This window comes from Colossoma macropomum, unplaced genomic scaffold (assembly GCF_904425465.1).
Source record: "Colossoma macropomum unplaced genomic scaffold, Colossoma_macropomum, whole genome shotgun sequence".
NCBI classification, from domain to species: Eukaryota; Metazoa; Chordata; class Actinopteri; order Characiformes; family Serrasalmidae; genus Colossoma; species Colossoma macropomum.
The window spans coordinates 28287624-28301929 of record NW_023494795.1 but is presented as its reverse complement, the minus strand read 5'-3'; the positions used below and the strand labels follow the sequence as shown (position 1 = coordinate 28301929).

General features: G+C 40.4%; 2 protein-coding genes across 2 annotated transcripts; both read right to left on the bottom strand.

Moving 5' to 3' along the window:
* Nucleotides 1-3895: 3895 nt before the first annotated feature.
* Nucleotides 3896-8471, bottom strand: gja1b (gap junction protein alpha 1b). Its single transcript, XM_036582101.1, has 2 exons — nucleotides 8309-8471; nucleotides 3896-6567 (listed from the first exon to the last, which is right to left on the bottom strand). Exon 2 carries the CDS (start codon nucleotides 6549-6551, stop codon nucleotides 5406-5408), a length of 1146 nt encoding a protein of 381 aa, XP_036437994.1. The 5' UTR covers nucleotides 6552-6567; nucleotides 8309-8471; the 3' UTR covers nucleotides 3896-5405.
* Nucleotides 8472-8603: 132 nt separating this feature from the next.
* LOC118815761 (gap junction Cx32.2 protein-like) lies at nucleotides 8604-13167 on the bottom strand. The gene is made up of 2 exons (XM_036582102.1): nucleotides 12878-13167; nucleotides 8604-9968 (listed from the first exon to the last, which is right to left on the bottom strand). The coding sequence occupies exon 2, from the start codon at nucleotides 9943-9945 to the stop codon at nucleotides 9103-9105; it is 843 nt and encodes a 280-aa protein (XP_036437995.1). The 5' UTR covers nucleotides 9946-9968; nucleotides 12878-13167; the 3' UTR covers nucleotides 8604-9102.
* Between the last annotated feature and the right edge of the window lie 1139 nt (nucleotides 13168-14306).

Here is a 14306-nt window from a genome sequence, read left to right as displayed (position 1 = left end):
GAAGACCCTGAGGGTTCCCAACTGCTAAAATGGTATCTGTGGGTCTGGGTGTTTTGTGTCCTTTTCCATGGAAGGAAATGGAAGGACATGGGTCAGCCTCAGGCCCATCTGCCTTGGAACACACTTCCTGCTGGCACCACAGGGACCAAACCAGCACGCTTTATGAGAGAGAGGCTGGCAGGGCCTCAGGTCACCATCGCCACCATTCTCCATACAGATAGAGACTGAATGAAAACTCTAAAGGCAGTGGAGTCAGATAGAGATTTAATGGGTGAGTGGGTGATAAAGTGAATAAGATGATTAATTCAAATCATTAATTTTATGAGGGTCTAGGAGAAGAACAAAAAGAAGATGAAGAAGAGAAGAATAAGAAGCGCAAATGATCTCCATTCATGTTCTCCAGCTCATTAGAAACATTTGTGAGCAGTTCATCCATGTTTAATAAAACCACAGCCTTTCTGCTAAGTTCCAGCAGTGGATGTTTTAAAAGAGAAATGGGACGGGGGTGAATCCAATTTCTAACCACAGCGAAAGCTGAGACACTGTTTGAGATCGGGCCGCTCCCGCGATTGAAGAATTGGAAGCATCCTACTGTTTTGATTCACTTATGCTTATGTAAACAGCAGGGAGCGCGCAGATTTTTCAGGAAATGCGACTGCGCATGATATCCTTGTGCACCCAGTGGTGCTAAACAGCCAGGCTGAGAGCAGCAGCCATCTGCTGAGGAATCCAGGAACATCTGACATTTTCACACCACGTGTGTTCCAGTTCTGTCGCTGAGTACCACACAAAGGGCCGGTCAACACATACTGCTGATATATGATGATCTGTTGTATCTGTACTCTCTGGCACAGTCAGCACAGTGGGGTGAAGTCCATGTAGAGATTTAATAAAAGCTCAACTCTGATTAACATGTTGCTGACCCTAGGCCCACGGTTCCAAAACCTGGTCCTGGAGTATCCCTGCCCTGCTTATTGTAAATTGATGGTTCAACCATGACAATCCCTTATTCCAAAAATTGACAAAGTTCTGTTGCATAGCTAAAAACTGTTCTAACAGTGTGCCATATACTGTTAGAAGCCACACATAAGTGTGTAGTAAAATAGAAAAGCAGTTTCCACAATGCTAAGCCAGTGGTTAGCATTTTCCATTAGACTGGCTTCATGGGGAGAAACTTTAACGCAGCTTGAGCTGCTTGAAACTGACATGAAATTAAATTTCACTTGCAGAATATCATAAAGTCGCTTGAACACAACAGTTGCAGCCATCTCAGCTTTGTTAAACAAGCTTCATGAAGGAGCCATTCAAAACCTTGATAACCGATTGATTTCAATCTACATATTATATACTAGAAAAAATCAAGCAAAGCCTTTTGAAATAATGTTGCTGATTTGCTGGTAATGAGCTAGCTTGATTAGCAAGCTAACTAGCCAGCTAAAGTTATCATGAAAGCTGTGTGAATGGCTGCTTGTGCTAGTGTTTGTTTTGTGTTGTTAGCAGAGGCAGGTAACTCAGGTCCAGAAAGAGCATGCTAGGGTGATCAGCTAAACCAGAACCAGACCAGCACTAGACCAGCTTAGACCAGCGTGAAATGATTGCTGGTGTGTGCTGTTTTTTTTTTCAGCAGGGTATGCTCTTGTTTTGAACTAACCAGAGAAGTCAAGCAGTTGGAACAAAATCCTGGGCAGGATTTTTAGTTTCTTAATTAAACTAGTTCATTACCTGGTTAGTTTAGCTGGCAACCTAGCTTGCTAAATAGGCTAGGTCAATATCCTTGGGTGGCTTGCACTTTCCAGATCTGAACTATCCACCCCCAGTTCTTAGCCTGCCGTATTGTTCTCTGCTTGGCTACTTCTTCTGTCTTGACATAAAAATTATGCCAATATGGAATTGCAGCACAAAGTTTCACCATATAAAGTCAGTCTTGGCAATGTTAACCTTGTAGCTCTGGTATGTTCCTAACAAACCACTTTAACTCAATTTAGTAGTTCACTGATTTGTTGATCAGGTGTGTTAGAGCAGGGACAAAGCAAACTACGCATGGCAGGAGTACTCCAGAACCAAGGTTTGGAACCAATAGTCTAGTGCAGGGGTGGAGAACTGTGGGCCAGAGTCCAGCACAGTTGGGTAAACCTGGTAATTAACTGATGAGTTAAATCACCAAATTGTACAGGAATCCTGTCAGGGCCAGAGGTCTCCACACGAGGCTTAGCGGAATAGACCGCACAGTCAAAACATTCACAACTTAACCTTTTGTAATCAGATTTAGCGACGAAATAACTAAAACGCTTTCTGCGTGCATGTTTGTACTTTTTCATATAAATATCAAGGGTGAGAATAACACAGCTGGAACCTGCCGGCAGACAAAAATAAGAACATCATTAAAAGATTGAGTTTGCTGCCTAGCCAGGCCAGACTGCTGTCCAATATAAAATATTTTGAGAGCAGCACGGCACATTTTTTTATTAGACAAGGGACAACGTCATAACAAAAGAGTTGATTTGCTATTTTTAGTCAAAGTTAGCAGCTTTAACAGGTATTCCCAGAACCACCCTGAAGTTGTGGTCTGGGTGGCTGTACGGGTGGAGGAAATGTAACTCAGAAACAGAGGTTTTCAGTAGTCTGTGGAGAGAAGCAAGCTTTATATGCATTTAAACTGTCCTCACTTGAATCCTCATCTTCCAAAAATAGATGCAGAAACATGTGGGAGCACTGGCTCACTGTCTCAGACGTGGTCTGTGCACCTCAGGAGAGGGCATTGGATAGTTGTTTTAACCCAATGTTTTCTCCGTTTGATCTCTGGAGAGTTTAATAATTTTACATTAATGATATTATTATGCTTTAAACTCTCGGCCCACACTTCAATTATGTAACCCCACTCTCACAGCTGCATACCTTGCATAGATTCGTAGTAGTTACTGAATAATTTTTTGTAGTTACTGAATAATAATTAGTATAGACTTAAGTAAGTAGAAATGTGGCCTCTGCTTCTTGTCTATATCAATCCTTGATTACATTCACAGGGGAAGATTACCTGGTCGCTGGAAAGAAAGACTTATAGTCGGCTAGTCTCTGTGTATCTTCAGTCAGATGCATGCTGAGAGCCGCTTGAGTTCAAAGTTAGCTTTCACATTTTGCAAACTCCTTTCCACAAGCTCGTTCTCTCTCCCTCTTGCTTTAATTTGTGTACTAATGAATCTCTTCTGACAATACCTGCACAACTGAAGTCATTTTCAGGGAGTCTCCCTTTCATAAAATAACACTGGGTGATAAACCCGATAAAAAGCCATTGGTGAATAAAAGATCTGGATTAATTAGCACTAGATCAAAGTCTCCAGCTCCCCCCCTCCTCTCTCTGCTCTAGCCACATGTGGTCCACAGGCTCAGCCCAGACATGTGGTTTTATTTAGCTTTGTGGAAAGGTTAAATAGGAAACTTGGATAAGGGAAAAAGCACTGAATCTTTTTATATGATGAAATTCTCAAAGTTTTGGGGGCATTTTAAAACATACATGTAAAACCATATCAGCCTTTTGGTTTGTAAGTAAGTCTTGGCATGGGCTGATTTTGGCCAAGAGGCCGACTTTCTCCTTATTGCCTTGGTTTATAATGCAGCGGCTTGTGTAAAGCTAATTCTTTCGAACAAAATGCCAGTACCAGGCCCTATTTGATACTGGCACCAGACAAATTGTTGTGCATTGTGTCATTTTCTCATTATATGTGTTTAACAGCTTGTAAATTAAAATGCTTGTTTTAGCCAAACACAGTCTTAAATGAAAGAGACTAAACTTTTACCAGAAAATGCCTTTGGACAGCATATCTTATCCATTTGCATCAGTGGGCCAATGAGGTGTTGTTCATCTATTGCTATAAATTTTAAACATAAACACGTCAAATATTACAAAGAAAAATCTTTATTGGTTAAAATAGCTTTTTTCACAGATTTGATTAATGACTTTTTTTGCTATCATGCACTTGCACACTGTACAACAGTGGATTCCCATGGAATGACATTTTCTCAACTTTCTTCTTCAAACAATTGTACGTACAGCCTTGTTTGCCTTATTCCGTGGATGCTAGATCTCGCCTTGGTCCTTCAAGATCCCCAAAAAAACAAAAAACCAAGGGTTCACATGAAAACGCTCTTTTAGTGTAGTGATTTTCTGCTTGGTGTGTGGTAAAATAAATTAGTTCCATGCATAACAGAGAGAACACTTGCCACTTATGCATCATACAACATCCTTGCCAAAATCTCAGTGCAAACACCATTGTAGCTGAAAAATCCATGAACCTCCAATGTTCCAGTACCGATATGCTATGATGTAAAGTTTGCGAATCAACACTAAAATGTCCAAATTGAAATTTCATCTACTAGTGTTTGGTAGTTGTGGAGCTACATTGGCATATTTCTTTTAATTTAATTGACTAAATATTAGTCCAGCTCTAAAAAGCAGTCTTCTAAAAACTCACATTTGTGACAACAGTTAGCTTGATTTACAGTACTAAAACTCTATCTCTCAAGCAGCAAGATTACATTGACTTAAAAAAAGAAAGAAATCACTCACTCCAAGGGTAAAACACAAAAAAAAACAACTAACTTGTACTGCCCTAGTCTCCCATTCAAAAATACATAAAATGAAAAAAATGACATACTTAAAAAAAGAGGGAAAATAAAGCCTTTCTCTCAAAGAGTTAAAAAAAATCAGATACTTCTGCCCACACCAATATAACAAACACGAAATAATCAAACTAACACCACATATATTCAAAGTTTATCAGGAAAATGACAGTCCACTACGATTAATTAAAGCAACCTCTTGTTAATAGACGTATTGCTGAAATTTGGATAATTGTTAATAAATATGCAATTGGCTCTGGTGACTTATTATTGTACTTACTTCACATGAAGTATTACTCATATGGATGTGACCTTGAGTAGTAGTCAGTCATCTAGTGGATAAATAAATATTCATTCATGAACTTCAGCACTAGGAACCTCCCAACCCTGTTTGACAAGATGGTGGAGAGGTCATAGAGATGAGGAACATAATGTGTAATAATGGGGTAAAATGCATTACTGAAATACTGGAATGGGGTCTTTTGAAATTGAATGTCATTGTGTGGCTGTTGAAAAATCAATCACATCACCAAAACATATGCTTCCGGGGGAAAAAAATGCGGGACTGTCAGGAAGTGAAGCGAACACCCTCATGGCCTGTCACCCCGCTAGCTGTTCAGCTTGTTAAGGCAATGTTAGCGCCGCTAGTTTCAACATCATCATTAATTAACAAATAGTACCTCCAGCAGTGTGAGTAATTTTATGTCTCTTTATCAACTAGAGTCTAGAGTGAGGACAACTGCGACTGGACAGTTGCCTGTCCCCTCAGCGCTCTGTGTGTTCTCTAGCTAGACGTCCAGGTCGTCCGGCCTTATTCGACTGCTCATCCGGCTGCTAGCTCGGCTGCATGGCCGCGGATCCATCAGGGCCAGGGGCTGCAGCTCCTGGCCCGGTGTTATTTTCTTGTGCTCCTGCGTGTCGTCGGGGTAGTCGAAGGCTTGGGCGTGCGAGTTGGAGATGGTGCTACCGTTCTGGCCAAGTCGGTTCTGCTCGGTGCTGTAGTTGGCCCAGTTTTGCTCATTGGCCTGCTTGTTGTAGTTGCGGCAGGAGTTGGTCCTTTCGCCTGTGGCTAACTTGTAGCCTGGGGGTGACATGGGAGACAGTGGAGCCGTGGGCGAGGAACATCCGTTGTAGTAGGCGTACTTGGTGGTGGACAACTCCTTTGGCGTGGGGCTCAGGGTACCACCAGACGGGTACTGGTTCTGTTTGCTCTTGACGCGGTCCTTGATCCGCTTGAAGAACACGTAGAAGAGCTCAATGATGTTGAGAAGCAGGGAGACCAGCGAGACCACCAGCATGAAGATAATGAAGACAGTCTTCTCGGTGGGCCTAGACAAGAAGCAGTCCACCCTGTGAGGACATGGGGAACGCTCACAAGCGTACACAGCATTCAGGCTGAAGCCATAGATATACCATTGGGTCACCAAGAAGACAACCTCAAAGAGAGACTTGAAGAAGATACTAACAATGTAGGTGCGCAACAGCGCCCCCTTCATCTTAACCTTGCCGTGCTCCTCCAGGCCATGCTTGAGCTTCTTCAGCTCAATCTTCTTCAGAGGAATGTCCACGTCCCCGCCGTCGTTCTGCACGGCCTTCAGCTCCTCCTCCTTGCGGTTGAGCTTCTGCTCCTTGCGCATCAAGTAGAATATGTGCGCCAGGTAGAGGAGCGTGGGAGTGGACACGAAGATGATCTGAAGCACCCAGAAGCGCACGTGCGAGATGGGGAAAGACTTGTCATAGCACACATTCTCACAACCGGGCTGTTGGGTGTTGCACTTGAAAGCTGACTGTTCGTCACCCCAGGCGGACTCCACAGCTGTGCCCAGAACTAGGATCCGGAAGATAAAGAGAACAGAGAGCCAGACCTTCCCTCCGGCTGTGGAGTACGCCTGCACCTTGTCAAGGAGCCTTCCCAAAGCACTCCAGTCACCCATATTGGGGGAGTTCTTGCTGCAAAAAAAGTGTTAAGATTAATTATTATAGACGTAAAAAGCATTTTTTTCCATGATAGAAGTCCAGATCTCCAGCATTTGCAGTTTTATATGAAAACAGGGAAAATCCCTCTTCCTGGCTCTCATCTAATGATGAAAAACACTGTGAAAGTGATATCCTATAGGGGTATTCAAAGCATAAACAGGCTCAGACCTGGACTAGCACAGTATTTCTACACTCTTAGGGTTCTATATAAGACCAAAACAATTTTTTTTTTTTGATTTGCTACAAAAGGGAAACCTTTTTTACCCTAAATAAATATACACAACACCTTCCCTATCATAAAAAAGAAACATTTAACCAGGCGAGGAACACTTTAAACATCCAGATGGTTCTTTGAGTTCTACACATAACCTTTACCAAATAACCTATGACCCCCTCAACCCTTAACACTGTATAAGTCTTAATTTCTTTGTGTAATTACAGATAAAATGCATATAACAATGTGCTTTTTATCACTATCACCATCACTTTCATCACTCATCACTATGAAAAAAGCGGGATAGCTGCGCAGAAAGAACGACACGAGTTGACTTGCTGCTATTAAGTCCCCGTTTAATTCTCTTTTATGTTTTTATTCCACTTCATTCTACACTGTACCTTCTTTTAATTGTTTTCTAAGATTTTGATCTTTGTTTGTATTTATTGATATTACTTGCATGAAATGTACTATATAGATAACCTTGCCTTGCCTATTAGGTTTCTAATGAGCACCTCATAAAAAGGCAATCCTGGCTGCTTAATATTACTTAACATATATGCATTATAGTCAAATATTATATATTATAAGTAAAAAAAAAAACTTCCACGTCCCAAGTAACATGTATTTATGCCTCTTTGATGTGCAGAGGGCAAACGCCCTGAGGGATGAGACAGTGGGCTTTTGATGAACAGATGAGATGCTACGTGCTTCTCTTCTTCTCTGATGCTCTCTAAACCGTTACCCATTCAGGAACATACTTTAGGGCCCAAATGCTATTTCACCTCCTCAGAAAACAGGAAAACCACCAGAGAAGCAGTTTAGCCAAACAGTTTCTCAGTAGTGCTGGGATTTTAACAGAAGTTCTCCAGAAAGAAGTGAGCCAGGAGCCGAGAACATGCGACCACTGAGACTTAGAGCCTTGCTTCAAGACTTTCAAGGTCTAAATGAAGCTGTCTGCGGACTGAAAAGCTGATGTTATGCTAGGATAACAAGAGACTTCATTACGTTTTTGGTCGTTCATGAGGAGCTTTACCTTGTAAAATAGTCTCAGTCATTCCCAAATTACGCTTTCCGTTCAGTTTTGAAATGTTTATAGCCGTTATTATAACTCTTATAACCCAGCAAGAGAGGAAAGTCGTGAATGAAATCGTAAAGCAGCCACTTATTCTAAGTTCCCGTTCCACCTTAAATGGTGCAGCAGTTACATTCGGGCGCGTCAGGCAGCCTCAGGCACCAGAATGTAACTGCTGCCCCATTTAAGGTGGAACGGGAAATTCGAATAAGTAGCCAAATTCAGCTTCGTGTGAGCCCATTCCTGAGGCAAATATGAATGTAGCCCACTCTGATGGGTTTAAAACTCTTGAAGGATGTCCTCAGCATGTCTGTAGAAAGACCTCTAGAGTAGTTTTGCTATGCTGCCCGTTATGACTCGTGTTAAGAAAAAACGGTTAAAAGTTGGTGAGGGGAAAAAAAGTTAGAAAAGTTTTCTTCACGTACCTGGAGAGACACCGAGAAGCAAGAAGAGAGCCCTAAGGGACTTTCTCCGTCACTTCTTGAGAGCTCACACCGCTTTCTCCAAAAATCCTGCTCGGGCACCACAGAGGAACTGAGGCACACTTGTCAAACTTTCCTCGCTTATAAGAGACTTTGGTGCGGTGTTGGGAAGGGAAAAAAAAGGAAAAGTGAGCAAGCACCCAAAGTTGGAGAAGTCATGTGACCCCCACGTCAGTGAGTTCTTTGGATCTTCTTGCACTGACTTTATGAAAGTTTTCTCGTGGTTCTCAAACAAACATGTCAAGCCTACCACACTTGTTCCTGATTTATGTGTCATGATTATTTATTCTTCTTCATTTTCAGTGTTTATTCTCAGTGAAGGAAAATCACAGTATAAATACAAGTTTAAACGCTCTGATCATCATATAATGCCACATTGCTGCTATGTCAGTTTCCCATTTTTCCCCATTTCAAAGAGTTGATTATTTTTACACACGTTTATATTTAATTATATTTCACATTTAAAACACTTTATTGTACATGAATTATGTTCTAGACATATAGACACTTTTGGACACATTATAATAAGAAAGGTATCTAAATTGCAGCAAAAAAAAAGAGAAAGTTCTTGATTTTTAAAGCCTCTGAATAAAACAATTTGTTCAAAACTGACATTCATGCATGATTAGACTGCACTAGTAAGGAGTTCATCACACTCAACAGGTGCATTGCGCCATCTGGTGTAAGACTCCATCAACTATCCCTGCAGAAAGATTGAGGACTGTAGTATGGCACTTTCACAGTTCAGACTTCTCTTCAGCAGGGCTGCTGCTCCTGTGGGCCCATCCGGTCTCCAGGCCAGTGTTCATGCGGTTCTGCTTCAGGCTCTCTGCAGCGTCCAGGCTTAATGAAAACGCAGGAGGTGGCATGTAGTTGGCTTTTGGATTGTGGTGCACCATACCGTCATGTTTACGTCGCTTGGTTATCCTCTTGCAAAGCAAATAGCACACCTCTAGGATGTTCAACGCCAGAGATACACATGCGACCACCAGCATGAAGATAATGAAGATGGTCTTCTCTGTGGGCCTGGACATGAAGCACTCCGTCTTCATTCGGCAGGGTGCTTTTTCACAATGGAATTCGGGAACCATCACAAACCCATACAGATAATACTGTCCAACGATGAAAGCCAGCTCCAGGATGATTTTGAAAAACAGTTGAGCCAGGTAGCTACCCAAAAGCCTCCCCTTGATTTGGACTTTGCCATTTTCATCTGTGTATTTTGGTGACTTCGCAAACAGGTTGTTCCTCTGCATCTCCCTGAGCTTGTTCTCTTGGTGAATGACGTGGATGGCGTGGCCCAGGTACAACAGAGTTGGAGTGGACACAAAGATGATCTGCATGACCCAGAAGCGAACGTGGGAGATGGGAAACTTCCAGTCATAGCACACGTTCTCGCAACCAGGCGTGTTGGTGTTACACACCATGTCTGACCGCTCGTCCCCCCACACGTTCTCAACTCCTGCTCCCAGGACGAGGATCCTGAAGATGAAGAGGACGCTCATCCATATCTTGCCAATCACGGTAGAGTGGGACTGCACCTTGTCCAGTAAAGTTGAGAGAAACCCCCAATCTCCCATTCTAGTTGGTGTTCAGTGTTAATCTAGAAGAAGAAAAAAATGATTATACTGAATTGTCTAGTAGAGATATCTGATTTCACCACCAGTCACAACTAAAGACAAATGATATATAGAGAAAAGTATGTCCATTGCTCTGAATGGAACCCACATTTATGTATTCTTTACATTGTGTATTTGCTAAATGATGATTTTTTTTTTAACCCAGGCCAAAATCTGTTGGCCACACCATCATAAATACCCTCCCACCCCCTCACCGGCCCCTTCAGGGACAACTCTTTTCCTTCATATTATTGTTTTTGACATTATTTTTCGATTCACAGTTCATAATGGTGCAGATATCATATGATGCATTACAAGTAGTGGTGAAGCTGTGTACCCTATTGACCCATACGCCCCCCTACAACCTAGCCAAGTGAAGAAATGATGAGTGGTAAAGAGACAGGGAGAGGAAAAAAAAGAAGGAGACAAACAACCACAACAACAACAACAAGACACAGCGGGCAGATGAGCTAGACAGACAAACTGGGCAGATACAACAAACAGAAAGATGAACACATATAACAGGTTTGCTGTGAGTGGGACAAAGTGTTGATTTTTATCTTACCCCCTTAAAATCCCAGGCTGACTACATACTAAGTCTTATTATACAGTAACTACACAGACTTCAGTGCAAACTGGCTGAGCTATTCTTAGAAGTGTGTAATAAAACTTTGGGCCTGCCGGTGGGGTTAAGTTTTAAAGGGTTAAGTTTTGTAGATTGCAAACTTAGGAGCCCTAGGTCTCAAGTAATGTTTGTTTATAACAGATTATATCCTCCTGACGGTAGTGTGAGGTCAAACAAGGGCCAAGAAAGTGAAACTAATCATTTTGAGGAAATCATATCACCATGGTAGGTGACCACTAAAGAAGGTCGGTGTAACAGGCTGGGTTGTTACTTCCCCTGTCTGCCAGCAGAGGTCACACTCCCCTCACTATTGATGGATTTTTCTCTTCTCTAGATGTGTTAATCACTTATTAACCCTTTCAATTATTATTATGTTTTTAAATGCAATTGCACAATTACAGAATTACATAGTTAAAAAATTACTTTTACATTTGATTTACATTCCGCATAAACATATTTAAGTTGACTCCTATTACTGTTTTCACCATCTGTCAATTGCCATGAAAACAGAACATGGTATGTGAAGAGTTTACGGTACAAGCAAAGTATTTAAACAGCCAACTTTCTCAGTTTAGCTTTAACCATTTAAAATCCCAGACTTATTATATACAAATGCTTATTATTCAGTAACTACATGGACTTCAGTGCAAACTGGCTGACCTATTCTCAGGTTATGGAAGAGTGTAATAAAACTTTTGGCAGGCATTGGTCATTTAAGGGGTTATGGTCAAAACCATTAGAGCTTCACACCAAACAAGTCAAACAGTCCATAAACACAATCCAGGAATTAATAACGTAATCCTTAAGCAAGGGGTCATAACCAGAGAATAACATACAAGGAATACACTGCTCAGAATCGCTAGGAAAAACCTTAGCAAGACTTCACACTGAGCTTAGTTCAGGGTACTACTTAAGTAGTCCACTGAAATGGCTTCTTATTTGAGACAGGTGTCAGCATGATTTAGCATTCAGGTGAGTGAGACCTCTGTTGGCGTGGAGGGAAACTGGCAACAGATATGACAATCTGCAGGACCCTGTTGTACTTTTGAGGGTACATTTACATTGTTTGTATGTGGGGGGACTAAAATTTACCCAAACAGTACACATTTCTCTGACAGCACTGAGGATTGTAGGCTCTAAACACATCACATATACCCAATATTAAGTCCTTTAAGTTGTAGTAAGTTATAATCTGTCAGCTATCAAATTTGTTGGAAGTGTAAGAAACATGCAGGTGCACTTATTCATTTGTAAAGTGGGCACTGTATTTTCCAAACCCTGAATGGTTTGGTATGGTATGGTAACCATACTGATGCAGCACCTGCGATCACTATCTGAATTATACAGGGGCTGTAGTTTTGTATGGTGGCTAAAGATCAGTGTGTTTGTCACACTGACATAAATCGTCATCTCAAAAAGTGCTAATGGAAGCAGTTTTGAGTTTCATTTCTGTTCTGTCCATGTGTTTGGTCATCTGGTGGAAAAGTCTAACTTTTTTAGCACTAAACCCCCGTCTTCTTTGAACAAAATGACTAACTTTTACTGCACAGTGATTTCCTGTTCTCTGTAGTCTGAAGGCCAGTTCCCCTTTAGCAGAGCCTGTTTAAGTGAGTTGACCATTTCATTGACTAATAATTTAGCCATAGTCATGATGAAATTTAAAAAATGAATGAATTAATAATGTTTCCTGTTGTCCTTGTATGATGTTATATGAAAGGGGGGCTACCGTTTTACATGAAGCTTAAAGTTAATCTCCTAATAGAGAATGAGAAGTAATAAATGTAGTAAATAATAATGAATATCACATATGCAACATAAGAAATTTTCATTATCCAAAACCCATAATAGTATAAATGATAATGTTCTATGTTGGCAAGAATCTCACAGAAAAGTTATTGGCCTATAACACAGAATATTAATAATTTGTATTTGTAAAGTTTCAGTATCAGTTTGATATATTTTTGTTTTTATATATGTATGTTATATATAGAGAGAGATAAAGAGAGATACATGTACCATAAACTGTCAATTTCTGTATAAAATGATGATACATATATCATACATCAAACACATAGATCATACAGATCACATATAGATTATACATATAAACACATAGTCTATAGCTGAATCATGACACGTTCTACACTGCTTTTATTTGTCCCACATCAGTTACTCATTCTGAGGTAATTATTTGCATACTTAAGTAATAAATCCTCAGGAGAAATACATTAAATCATAGTGTTCAAAAAGTAAAAGCAAAAAACTTACCTGAACCAGTCTGTCAGTTATTGAATCCTGAGATTAAAAAAAAAAATTATATTAAAAAATCTGTAATTGAGTTTGTCTGTGCTGAAATGGACGAAGGTTATTGGTTAAAGCACTGTACGCTTTAGAACTGTAGACTGAACTCAGCAACTCTGACTGTGAGTTCCCTATTTAGACAAACAGCCAATCACAATTATCTCTGCACTTATGCTATCATATATTGATGTGTCATACTTCACTCCACCCATTTATGGTCATCAACGCTGAAATTTTCTCACGCTTCCAGTGGTTGATTAATTTCTCAATGCAGCTGAAATTACAGTCAAAAGTTAACAGGTTGCAAAAGAACCCCACCCTCACCTTCCACTTACTGGAATCATGGCATATTATATTGATCACTAGAGGGCAGCATTGACTTAACATACAACTATGTATTTTTAAATTGTATAACCTTTTAATAAAAACAACCACAACACCAACAACATATTATTATTATTATTATTATTATTATTATTATATTATTATTATTATTAATCCTTCTTGGCTTCCAACTTACAATTATGATCAGCATAGCACATCTAGGAAAACTAAAAGCCTGGAGATGAGACAGGGTGTGTAGAGTCAATACGACTTAGAAAATATAATTTTAATATATTATGGCACAGTTATGTTCCCTGACTAAAGGAACTGAGATTTACCCTTGAGGTTACCACTCTAGTTCATACCTTTTTTTCTGAGAGTGTACAGATGGAAGGCGGTGTGACTGTCTCTCCAGGGCTGGATCTCCACAGTTAAATAAATATCCTACTGAGGTTTTCCTTCTAATTCTCTATGGTTACTCTTTCTTTAAACCATCTTCAGAGAAACAAGTACAGTGATATCAGCACTTAATCCTAAAAGAAACTTAAACAAAGTAGGCACTTCCAGATTACAGGTTGTATTCCTGGGTCTTTCAGCTTTAGTCAGTTGAAACGTGTGTGGCTGGTATGGTGGAATATAGAAGCTGCAGCTGTTCTCCCACATCAGCTTCAGAATTCAGAAGATCAACTAATATCCATGAATAGTTTGTTGAAGTCACAGGGATCAGCCTTGCTTGTTTACAATAGACTACCTTCAACCCCCAAACTCCCAGAACTGTCTTCATTTCAATCATCCTAGGAATAGATTTGAGAAGGTAGGGATATTTTTCCACACCTCCAAAGTTCAGTCTTAGAAGTTGGTTGCATTTTCTGCTTTTCACAATCCAAGTAATTCCAAACACATTTAGTGATGTTGGGTGGTCAGTCCGAGAACACCAAAGCGTGGCCATACTCCTGACCAGTTAAAGTAAGAAAGTCAGCTATCATCAATAAAGCAATTGCATGAATTGTTTTACATTGAAAAGCCGCCATTAAGCCAACATCAGTTATGATCTGACGCTGCACTCGATAAT

Coding starts and splice junctions, on each gene's coding strand:
- LOC118815761 (XM_036582102.1), bottom strand. CDS start 9,945: ATGGGAGATTGGGGGTTTCTCTCAACTTTACTGGACAAGGTGCAGTCC.
- gja1b (XM_036582101.1), bottom strand. CDS start 6,551: ATGGGTGACTGGAGTGCTTTGGGAAGGCTCCTTGACAAGGTGCAGGCG.